Source organism: Athene cunicularia, assembly GCF_003259725.1.
Source record: "Athene cunicularia isolate RWA chromosome 1 unlocalized genomic scaffold, athCun1 chr1_part2, whole genome shotgun sequence".
NCBI classification, from domain to species: Eukaryota; Metazoa; Chordata; class Aves; order Strigiformes; family Strigidae; genus Athene; species Athene cunicularia.
In genome coordinates this window covers 31,918,373-31,931,053 of record NW_020799092.1, presented here as the reverse complement: position 1 = coordinate 31,931,053, position 12,681 = coordinate 31,918,373, and the positions used below count along the sequence as shown (strand labels likewise).

The window sequence follows — 12,681 nt, the reverse complement described above, 5'->3', positions numbered from 1 at the left end:
GGGATTTTTAAACAGTACATATAGATAATAATTTTTGAAAGAATGATTTTTATGTTCAAGGTTGTTTCGCTTACATGTGTCTTTGTAATTCCATTTTGACTCTTGAAGGTTTTTTCGGCTTTGCTGAACAAAGAATTGAAATTACATTAAGAAGGCTACAGTTAAAATTGTGTGTCCTGTTACATTTTGCACACTTGATTTTTATTCCACTCCATGATAGTATTTAGGACTGGAAACACTTAACTAAGAGTTTGTTGTTTTCAGGATTTTGAGAAAGTTGAATAAATAAATATTTATGTCTGTAATTCCAAAGTACAAAGTTTGACAAGTGTAGTTGTAATACCCTTCCTCAACAAGAATCAATATGATGTAAATAACAAAAGGTGTAGTTCAGTGAAAAAGAAAACATATCACACATTTTAGAGAGGAATATATCATAAAATTGACTTTTAAGAGCTCTAGTTCTGGGGCACAGCATATATTAGGTTGTTTCCATCTTCACATAAACATTTTCTCATAATTTCGTTCACAGTCCATGCTAGCAGGATAGTGGATGATTGTTTGCTGATCAAGGATGCCAACTCAGACACCAGAGTGAAAAGAGTGGTCTTATTTTGCTGTTAATAATTAAAGGATATAACTAAGTAAAACAGAAAATAAGCCTTAAAAAAATACAGAATAGTATGCTTAATTATTACTACATACAGTTAATTATAGAAAATAAGAATTGCGGGAGAGCTGAGCACGCACACGACCAATGTGATCAAGCAATGCCTGTTTATTACAACTAAGAAAGCCCTTTTATAATGTTCTCCCGCAAACGTGAGTAACATGCAGTACAAGTCCTCAAGATTGGACAGTTAACTTAGCCCGCGCTTTAAACCTTCTTATGATTGGATAAAAGGTGCCACATCAGCCTTGCCGTAGGCAAGGCATCCAAATTTGTGGCAAGAGGGTCCAGCCTTATATACCAAAAATCAGCAAGTCACAATGTCTTGCACTTTTCTTTGAGCAGAAACATCTGGTTTCATCCTTCTGTTGGATTCCATCCATAGTCTGGCCAGGGGTCGGGGGAGAGAACCAAGGGAGTTTCTAACAAGGCCAAACACTTGGGTTCTTAATCTTTAACACTGCTAAACAAAGAAAGTTGGATACATTCTCATGACATCTCATCCTCACTACTGATTATATTTTGTCTAAGGTACATCTTTCACTAGTGAGCATACATATTTTGTTAATGATCAGATACTAATAATAAATTCTAATGGTAATACAGATTTTACTACTTAACAGATTGTAATAATGGATAACATTTGGTTGTGAGGTTCATCTAGAGGTCAACTTTGTTTCAGGGCCTATATTCAGGCCCTAGCACTACAGTGATTCATTGCCAAACTAAAGATCCCAAGTGTAGAAGATCCCTGTAGTCGGTGGATGATCCATGCACACCTCATGGCATACCATGGGTTATGTTAATTATAATTATGTTATCACATTATCATAATGATAATTATGTTATCACTGCTTCAGTGTCTAGAGTCTACATGGCATGGATCATCCCCAGTTAACTGTCCCATGCCATACTAAAGGCATATCCATATGCTCGAATGCATGACTTCCACATGCATGGCTGCATTTTTATCTTCACTTCTACTACATTTTGATGTGTGATGGGAACTGGCTTTATGAAGTAACATTGTCCCTGTGAAAAATCCATCTTCTGCTCACCTGGATTTACTGCCCTATATTGGTCATGAGCTGTATTTTCTGAAAATAAAGTGGGTAAATTTCTCCAGGTTTTTTCAGAAACGAACATTCAAAATTAAAAAAGAACTCCCCAGGCAGCTGTTTTCAGTATCCACATTTTGGAATCAATGATGGAGACACTCACAGCCTTTCCAAACAGCTTCAGCATTCCCCCAAAGTGTCACTGTTTGGCCTCCTCTGTTCTTTACAGATCTGCATAGCACTTTAAAAAGTAGAAATGGTATGGCGCTGTTAAGCCTTTAAATCAAATATTTTACAATTTTAAAAAAAGTTTATATTTATGAATGAATGTTGGTTTACAGTATTCCTCCATTACTTCCCTGGTAAATGACAGCCAATCAGTAACTACTTGATGAATATCCTGCTAATGTTCCATATATATTTTAGCAAATATGACAAATCCTCACAAATTAAGTGACTGAATTTTCAGTGGGTGTCACTCTTTGTTAGTTGCACAGATAATGAGAAAACAAATAGGTAAACATAAATAAAGCATTAGTCTAACATTCAGATTACTATTTTAATTATCAATATATATAGCCAACAAATTACTTTTTCAGCACTATGTTTGCATGGTCTGCATGTCAAATAATATCTTTTAGCAAAAAACATAATGTCATAAGGACAATAAGTCAAAGGTAACAATCATTGTTACTGTGTCTCTAAGTCAGCCCAGAGGTCCTTTGAATTACTTTTAGAAATGTTTCATCATGTGAACTTTGCAAATCCTTAACTTGGTAAATTGGACACCTTTTAAAATGACCTATTTATCAATTAAACATATGTTTATGCAAGAGTGAGTGTCATACTGATTCTAGTAGACACTAGAATATAACATATTTTGCATGTTCCACTAGAAAAAATACAATTTAAAATTTTCTTCTGTATTTCAGGTGTCTCTTGAAATTACTGGAATTACATCAAAGATGTCACGTGTGAGAATAGCTTCTCCAGTTTCTGTCATCACAGAAACAGGCAGTCAGATGGAAAGTAGGGCAGCAAATGCTTCAAATAAGGAAATTAACATTCAGTGGTACATTCCTTCTCTGGAAAAGCCATCAAACAATACAGAGACTAAGGTATAACTACGCCAAAGCAGTTCCTTAAGTATTGGAACAAATTAAGTCTCATTTCCAATTAATATTTTTGTTATGACCGATTAGCTTTTTAACTGAATTATATATATGCTGGTTGGCAGGCTGGACAGCAGGGAGCTATATATTTATTGTGTTGCAAATCTGCTATGCAGGACAAACAAATGCCCTGACAGTTTTACGGTGGCAGGCCAAAGAAATACTTTTGATATAGATCTTCCAGGTCACGTTATGTTCAAGCCTGTGCAGGTCTGTGATGTCTTAAGACCTCCACTATGTTAAGTTTGGTTAGAGCTGATGAATACATTCAAACAATACTGTTTGGTGGGAGGCTGTTGGAAAAGCAAAGATAAATATATACAGGGAAAATGGTGAACCTCATTTCCCTAAGAAATCAGACTAAACAGGAAAGGTGAGAGAGATGGGAGGGTTGCAGGAAAGCAAGAGACTAGGACTTGGAATTTGGTTTATTTTTAAACAAGGGAATAGCGTGTAGGTAAAATTTCTGTTAGTGCAATACAAATCCATGATCTCCAAACTTTTTGGCATAGCAGATCAGTGTCAAAATTTCTATTAGATCCTTTTCATCTCTATTAGTAAGCTGATAGAAACCCGTTGAAGCCAGTGCAAATAATGTAATATTCAACATGGTCTTGCAGGTTACTTTTAGCATGACTTACGGGTCGCTAGAGATCCAGAGACAACTCAGGAAAACAACGAATATATGAATGCCATATTCTTGACATTCTCCATATAGTCAAAGTATTCAGCTACCATTAGGAAGCATATTTTAAATCATAATAGTAAATTATTTCAGTGAAAGATGATAATGTTCTATTTAATTTTCTTGTGCTCTTATATTGATATAGCTTTATTAGATTGGTAAGTTTTATGCACTTCACGGATTTAAACCTAGTATGATGACAGCCATGCACAAGAACTTATACCAAATTTAACTCATTACATAGGGCCTTCAGAAATTCAGTAAAAGCTGTCTGTTCAGCCTACCTGAAGTTGGAACTTTGGACAAAATCATGAGTGGGATTGATTGATTGATTGACAAGGATCAGGGCAACACTGGGATTTTGATGATGACTCTGTAGGGTATAATTAATTTTCAAACCCATATGAATTATATCCATAATAAAATTTCTTTGAAACCTATAAAAACTGAGTATAGTGCAAATTCATATGAGGCCACATTCCCTCCTTTTTTGAAAGTCAGTTATCTAAGTCTTCATCAGTGCACTGTATTTGATAGTTATTATAATAAAGTATCATTGAAATACCTCAGGTCTACTATACCATACTGCATTATGCTTAACCATTCCATCTCTTTCACAGGTTTTGCTGCTTTATGCTTATAATACAAAGCCTGTCAAGATGAGCAACATCAAGATTTTCAGTTCAATGTCTATGTTTTCAGGCCACTTGTGGATTCCATTGGCTAGGTAAGTAATCACTGACTTTATCCTGTTATTTCATGCTATATTAAAGATCAGTCAACCATTTAGGATGAGAGAAAATAAAGTACAAACTATCAAAGAGCTGTAAATCTTTAAAAGCATTCATTTTTGCTTTTCAGAGATTTTTTCCTATAAAAACCATAAGGTGATATACACAGCACTAAAAGCATGCTAACATATGCCTTTTCAGTACATTAGCATTTTAGTTTTAATTCTTAAAGAACTGAGTAACACTCAAATAATGCTAGTTATATTACACTGGCATAGCAACGTAAGAAAACACTAGCAAGTCCAAGAAGCAGTCCCAGCAGTTATTCCCATTCTCACACTGGATCAGCTACTTTCTCCATCCCATCTTAAAACTCAAGCATACAAGAATTTTTCTCAGTTGTAGCACCAGACTCAGCCCTGCATTTTACAACTTTACATCCTACAGCGTTTTTCATTACTTCTTCCTTGTCATTCATTTAGCCTAAGAATTTTTGGAACTGCTGAGCAGGTGGAGGGGAAGGAATAACAGGCCAAGAAGAGTTGCAGCCCCTGCCACCCTTGTGTTTGTCAGATTAGAAAATCTCTTAGAGAGGCATATTTAAAATACTACTTCATACCATTTTTAATGCAAAAAGCTAATGCACTCCATATTTCCACTTTCTTTAATGGAAAACTCATTTTTGTAAAATTATGAGATCAGTATTGTAATGAAAAAATGTAGAACCTAATCAATATGTAATAAAAGCTAGGTCAGTTTAATCATAACATGGAAACAAATATTGTTGTTTTGTAATAGCAATAATGAAAAATCTTGTCTTCTTTCAGAATTATTTCTTTACGGAAGAAATTATCTAATCTGAAGCAGCAAATTGAAATGTTGATGCAGAGTTCTAAAAGCTTGTCTTCGGCTTCAGAACCCACATGTTTTCTTGAACAAAGTGAAACTTTGAAAATAATTCCTTCAAAAAAAACCACAATGAATGTTGCAAAAGTGCATCTTGATGAGAAAACAGAAGTAAGTTAGAACAGTTCTGCTCTTAAATATGTCTGATTTATTTAAGATGTCTGATTTTTTAAAGATGTTTATTTTGGGGAAATAATTACATGTAACTTGGAAGGCAGACATAAGAGATTAAACTTCCGTCACCCCTTTCAAGAAATGTTGAAATATTTTCACCTTTCATTTGACAACTTCTTTTCCTTATATATTGCTTGTCACTTTACAAAAATATCAGGCATCTTCAACTTTTCACTTGAAAATAAAGACTACATCTTCAGGTACATAGATGAGAAAACTGATGCCTAATTTATAGTAATCTACATCTGAAAATGCTTGGCAGAATGTTAAATTAGCATGGTGATCAACCCAAAAGTGCTTTCTAAAAATCAGTTACACATTGTCTGTACAAAATGGGCAGTGATGGTTTCTTAAACAAGAACCTTCTAATAACATTATTGAGAGAGGACTAAAACTGGCAGTGAATTTATTTTCATTTTCTCTATGCCACGTCCACAACCAAATAATATCCCCCACATACACACACAAAAGAGGTAATTTCAGAATTTTCCATGTGGTCTGTTTGAGATAATGTCATTGGAATAGAATGTTGCCACAATGTAACTGCTGCTTGATAAATGTCAAGGCAAAATAGACGTTTATTTTCAAAGTGGGAGACATTTATCATGTGACAGGATTTTCTTTATATCTATTATAGGAGATGATTAATGATGCAGGGGCTGTCATTTTCTCTGATGGATGCTATGAGACGGTGACAACTGTGCACTGTGCCATTATTACGAGGCTGTATTTTGACCAGTTTAGAGAACAAATGATGTTTTGGCCAATCACAGTGTTTTCGGGAGGGTAGACAGAGCTGTCCTTTAGTGGGTGTTTCTGATTACCTGAAGGGTTTTGCTCAAACTTTCATTAATATATGTCAGTAATTGGAAAAACAATGTTTAGAATACTAGTAAGATTAACATGCCATGCATTATACGTGTATAAACATCATCTTGTCAGAGTGTTTGTTTATAATGTCTTCAGTAAATACATAGCAAAAGTATGGTCGCTCACTGGATTTAATACCTATGCCAGGGCAATTTTGCCTCAGTAGAAACTGCAGGGTTTGGGCACTTATGTTTGTACAGCAAACACAGCTATTTGTGTTGCAAAAAAATTATATTCATCAGCTAAGGTTTATTTTGCTGTGAATTCAATTACAATAACCTAAAACTTGATTGTTCTGAAAAATTCTGTAAAGCTAAGCCATCTGTTATCTTATCAGAGGAGACTGATAGTACAGGATTGTTTCTTCTTGTTTTATACCATTAGGAAATGGCTAAAAGGTGTTTATCAGAAGTCAAAGGACTGCTGTCTGTTGTTCCAGCCCTGTGCTTGTCATTAACTGAGGTATGCCTTTCTCATTAATAGTAAAAATCTGTTTTCTAAAACAGAACAGTTGTCCAGTTAAACTGAAATATGGATTATAACACTAAGTATCTTCCCATTTTTTTCTCATACATTGGTGGGCTTTCTGATTGCGTTTTATTTTTTCATCTTTACAAATAAAATACAAATATACATGATTACAAACCGAAAATATCTTCACTGCTCATTAGAATTACTTTTTTTTCTACATACAAACATGAATTAAAAATGCATCTCACTCACAATGGCTTCACCTAGGTTATTGATCAGTCTCTGATTGTTGTCTACACAGACTCCAGTGAAGTTCCATGATGCAATTGCCAAATGCAATTTCCTTCCATCCCTGTGTTTTTACAGTTATTCAGGCTTTCCTTCTCCTTTCTTTAGCTTTCTTTGTCTTGCCCATGCCATATTCTGAAAGATACCATACAATTTTTTTGTCCACACTGTTGTATTCATCTTGTTGCCCAGTTGTAGTCAGTAGGAGACTAAGGGAACTGGCTCATAGTGGGCAGCAATACTGTTCACTGCTCTCAGCCACCCAAGGGGGATTAGGAAAGGATCACAGCTGCCAGAGCTCAAGGAACGCCAAGGAAGTTTTTGGAATCCACCGTAACATATCACTCCCACTACTAATCCTCAAATAACTTGCCTGTAAATTGTTCACAATGGAATGATAATGGATAAGGCATCCACTGTACTCTTCCAGTCAGGTAGCTCCTCTTACCAGAGAGAATCCTGTTTTAGCTGGGAACAGTTTGTCTGGTGGTCTATTATATACTAGAGAATCTGTAATGGTGTCCTGTGCATCCTGAAGTCTGGTACCTAGGAGTACATACTTCCTTTTTATACACCACAGAATCACAGAATCATCTAGGTTGGAAAAGATCTAGAAGATGATTTAGTGCAACCATTAACCTAACAATGATCATTCTCAACTACACCAGATCCCTCAGCGCTAAGTCGACTCGACTCTTAAACACCTCCAGGGATGGGGACTCCACCACTGCCCTGGGCAGCCCATTCCAATGCCCAACAACCCGTTCTGGACAGAAATGCTTCCTAACATCCAGTCTAAACCTTCCCTGGTGCAACTTGAGACCATTCCCTCTTGTCCTATTGCTTGTTCCTTGGTTAAAGAGACTCATCCCCAGCTCTCTGCAACCTCCTTTCAGGGAGCTGTAGAGGGTGATGAGGTCTCCCCTCAGCCTCCTCTTCTCCAGACTAAACACCCCCAGTTCCCTCAGCCGCTCCCCGTACAACCTGTGCTCCAGACCCTGCACCAGCTTCATTGCCCTTCTCTGGACACGCTCGAGTCATTCAATGTCCTTTTTGTAGTGAGGGGCCCAAAACTGAACACAGTCATCGAGGTGCGGCCTCACCAGTGCCGAGTACAGGGGTCAGATCCCTTCCCTGTCCCTGCTGGCCACGCTATTGCTGACACAAGCCAGGATGCCATTGGCCTTCTTGGCCCCCTGGGCACACTGCTGGCTCCTGTTCAGCCGGCTGTCAATCAACCCCCCCAGGTCCCTCTCTGACTGGCAGCTCTCCAGCCACTCCTCCCCAAGCCTGTAGCGCTGCTGGGGGTTGTTGTGGCCCAAGGGCAGCCCCCGGCATTTGGCCTTATTGAAACTCCTCCAGTTGGCCTCAGCCCATGGCTCCAGCCTGCCCAGGTCTCTCTGCAGAGCCTCCCTACCCTCGAGCAGATCAACACTCCCACCCAACTTGGGGTCATCTGCAAACTGACTGAGGGTGCACTCGATCCCCTCGTCTAGATCATCAATAAAGATGTTAAACAGGAGTGGCCCCAAAACCGAGCCCTGGGGGACACCACTCATGACCAGCCGCCAGCTGGATTTATCTCCATTCACCACAACTCTTTGGGCCCGGCCATCCAGCATGTTTTTTAGCATGAGCAGCCAGTTTCACCAGGAGAATGCTGTGGGAAACAGTGGCAAAGATCTTACTAAATTCAAGGTAGACAATGTCCACAGCCTTTCCCTCATCCAATAAGTAGGTCGCCCTGTTGTAGAAGGACATCAGGTTTGTCAAACAGGATTGCACCATATTGCATCACTCTTGCCACCCCGTGTTGTCCATCATGATGATCTCTCTCAAATGACTCCTAGACCTTCGTATCACTCAATCTGGTTTGATCAATGCATCAAAATGTATACACATTAGTCCTGCAAAGCTATACTTTTCACAGTCCCACTGAAATATCTTACATGGTAGAGAGATTTGACAGATACTTAGGTAGAGCCGAATTTTCACACAATCATGCGGACCTCCTGGACCTGTGCTAAATTCTCATTAATCATTTTACACTTTGCCTGCTTCTATTTGTGGGTCTATGATGAAAGTGGGGGAACAGATTTAGTGGTGTCTTCCCAGTAAGAATATGATGTTAACTGCTGTTTTATTCAGGCTAAATGCCACAACAAGCTCAAATGTTTCAACAGCTGGAACAACGAGCTTTTCATCACATAGTTTCGGAGAGAGACTTCAAACTAAGATTCTGTTAGATATGGCAGATTTGGTTGAGCAAGTGAAACCTAATCCTTCAAGACGCTGAAACCAACAGAACTTGTAGAGTGTTCAGAACTTCATTATGTATAGCATATTTCTAAGCAGTATTTCCGAACTTTCAAATAAGTTGTATGTGTGCATTACCCAGTCTTCTTGGCTAGAGGTGAAAAGCTTAAAGTGGGACTATGTATATTGTAGGGTAGTACATTCCCTTTGTCTTCAAGCATTCAGGAGAAGACAGGAGATAGATTGCTTATATATAGTTTTACATAATTTTTCCCCACCACACACTTTTTAGTTGCTCATCTTCTTGTGAATTAATTGGACATAGTCAGTTCTAATTTGTGGTATTTGTTTTCTCATTCTCTGAGCTGTCACACTTTAACTCCTATCATGTTTCCAGCTTCTCTTCTTTGATTCTCTTTTTTTTTCTGTTTGTGTGTCTTATGGTGCTTTTGATTCAGCACTGAATTATATTTCTAAGTAGAAAAAGTGCATTTTTATTGAATTATTCATTTAAAATTATTTGACTCTTCATGTTTTAAGAATAAAAATTGATCAGCTGGCTATCATTAAATAGCTATTAATGCTATTTAATGAACAGCTATGTTCTTGAGTGAGATAATCAAGTATAGTGCTTGGCAATTCCAGTCTTAAAGGTAAATTTATAAATAAAACAATTGCATTAAAAACCAACCTCCCTAGATAGCCTGTTTCAAGCTTCTCTTCTTTTAGATAGTTTTTCTTAATATCTAAATCAGCTAAGTAGTTCTTCTCCATGTCCAGTGGACATACAAACCAGTTTATCATTGCCCGCTGTTTCACCTTTTACAGTTAGCTCAATTCTTTCAACTTCTCATCGTAGGAAAAGCCTTCCAAATTATGTTCTTGCTGTTCATGTCTGACATTTTCATGTAACATACAGATGATCAGGATAAGCTATGAGCAAGACTGTTCAAAGAAATTTTCTCCCCTTAATTCTGTTTTACTAGCTTCCTGCAGGAGATGTCATTAACCACAAATTTATATTGAGGCAATGAGTATGTCTAACTTACTGGTTGTAGGTCAGAAATCTGTCTTTAACATGGAGCTATTTGTATATATGTACTTTCTGTTACCTATAAGCTTAATAAAGTTATTTATTTGGTACTTTTTTCCCTGTTTTTTCAGATCCCATTTGATATTACTTTGCAATCAATGGCAAGTTTAGAAGATATGTTTGATCCCGCCACTGGATGTATAATAACTGAAGAAAGTCTTTTCAATTGGATCATTTCTCTGTTGCACTAAATTCTATTTTTGCAGTAACTTAATCAGTTGCTGAGCGCTGTATATTTAAATTCTGGTGTTAATGATACAACCACATTAATCACACCAGAATTTGGCTCCTAATGTGTTTTATAATTTTCACTTTGCTTATTTCTAATTATTTAGAAATTAATATTTTTAAAAATTAAAATTCAACATTAGGAATTAAATGCATTAAAAGTGGTTTCTTAATAAGAGGATTAAAAATTTGATTTATTCAATCATCTATAATTAAGTGTGTTTATTGGAGGTTTTCTAGCTTTTCAGTAATTTCTTATTGTTTAGAAAAGCTGAATAGGCTTGTAGCTTTCTAGCATCTGCTAAACAGATACTGCTTTTTCCCTGAAGTTGTATTGTCATCAGTGATTTTTTAATTGCTTTTGCAGTTATCAAAAGATGGATTTATGTCTGAGGTTGAGAAATTTTTTTTGGCCTAAAATCCTCACTGAGTCTGTTCTATTTGGAAACTATCATTTCAGACTTTCATATCTTTTGTTAAAGAAAAACACATCACAGGTTGTTGAGGGTCAAAATGGTTGTTCAGATGTCTCCATAATCTCAAAGCATTTTTTTGGGGGAAAAAAAAAAAAAATGGATAAAATGGTACTATCTAGAAAATTTTTGTATATCATTCTAAAATCCTAACAAAACCTCTGTTTATGTTGTCAATCTTATAAATGTTATTTTAAGGTGCTGAGTCCTAACAACAGCCACCTGAAGGAATATGCTTGTCTAGTGTTAGAGATGGGGAATTTGACATGAACAAGTGAGTTAGCTGAACAAGGCTGCACGAGAGAGTGCTCATGGCCCTTTGGTTTTGGTCACATCACAAGGCCAGACACTTCTTCGCTAGTTACAGTAATTTGTTTGCAACAAACAGCAAAACACTTAGGATGGCTGGGCGGGAGCCCTGTGAGACTTGTCCTATCACTAGCTGTGCTTCTGTGTAGTGATGAAAATTCAGGACTAACAGTTACCATTCCTGGGTTCTGTTTCTGTGAAATATAAACAATTGGGTTGAAATGCCAGCCCCTTTCACTTCAGTCAGGCTCCTCCTCTGCTTTAGCACAGCGATAAAATGCTAAAATATTTTGAGCTATTTTGAAATTGCAGATTTACCTTGGTTTGTGCTTTTCAAAGAAATGTTACCTGCTTGAGTGAAGTTTCTTTTAAAACAAAAAAATGTTAGAAATCTCATAATTTTTCCTGTGAATGATCATTGTGATATCTCTTCATGTTAAGTAATAGAAAATGTGCAGATAATGACTATTATCTTTGAATTGGGTGCAGGTTGGTTATTAGTATCTCTGAGAATTTTCCTAAAGTCTGTTTGTTTTGTCTCACTTAAAGGCTCTCCTAAAATCTATTAATTTAACTAGTTTTTATTTTCTATATGTTTCATTTTTACTTTTTATCTTTCTAGAATTTAACATGAAAACTCTTGCCCATCAAATAATATAATCCACCAGATAAATACTTCACATGTGAATTTCAAAACATGTTATTCTCTTACCTAGATTTTACATCTTTATCATGCAGACATTACTCCAGGAAAAAAAAATAAAATCACAGAAAGTCTCCAAAAAGATTCCAGTAACTGTTGTGAAAGTGTTTCAGTTACACAACGATGCTGACTACACCAGTTGCTTCTGAGTGCAATTATCATGTTTGCTTTTTTTATTTAGGGTGGTTCTCAGTCAAGAGTCAGAGGGGAAGTTGTTGATATGGATTATACATATGTTAGTGAAAGTTTGCTATTAAAAATGAAAAATCAAGAGCAAACCCAAGAAAGCAGTCCAAGTAAGACTTTTTTTTCCTTCGATTTGCTTTTTTTTGAGGAGGAAGAAAGAGTGAAGTGTTTTGGTTTTGGTTTGTTTTTTCCCCTGTATGACTAGATAGTACTATGGAAGTGGTTTGCAGTAAAAAAAAAAAAAATACTGATGTATTTTTGTAGGTTACAAAGATCAGCCTCTTTTCCTAATAGAATCGGTGGTGGTTGAGGTTTTTTTAACTTAAGAAAATTAAGGATTTGTGCTGAGATGGAGCCAATAGCTATGTTTTTACAGTGCTTAAAGGGGTAAATATGTAACCATATAGT

The 12,681-nt window shown here is 36.5% G+C and overlaps 1 protein-coding gene across 1 annotated transcript in view; it reads left to right on the top strand.

Annotated features, from left to right (window-relative positions):
- CFAP54 (cilia and flagella associated protein 54) overlaps positions 1–10,713 on the top strand; it is a 138,669-nt gene extending 127,956 nt beyond the window's left edge. Inside the window, 5 exon segments of the mRNA XM_026864706.1 lie at positions 2,661–2,846; positions 4,206–4,312; positions 5,144–5,333; positions 6,651–6,728; positions 10,446–10,713. Coding sequence (XP_026720507.1) covers positions 2,661–2,846; positions 4,206–4,312; positions 5,144–5,333; positions 6,651–6,728; positions 10,446–10,565 — 681 coding nt within the window. The 3' untranslated portion in view covers positions 10,566–10,713.
- Positions 10,714–12,681: the final 1,968 nt, after the last annotated feature.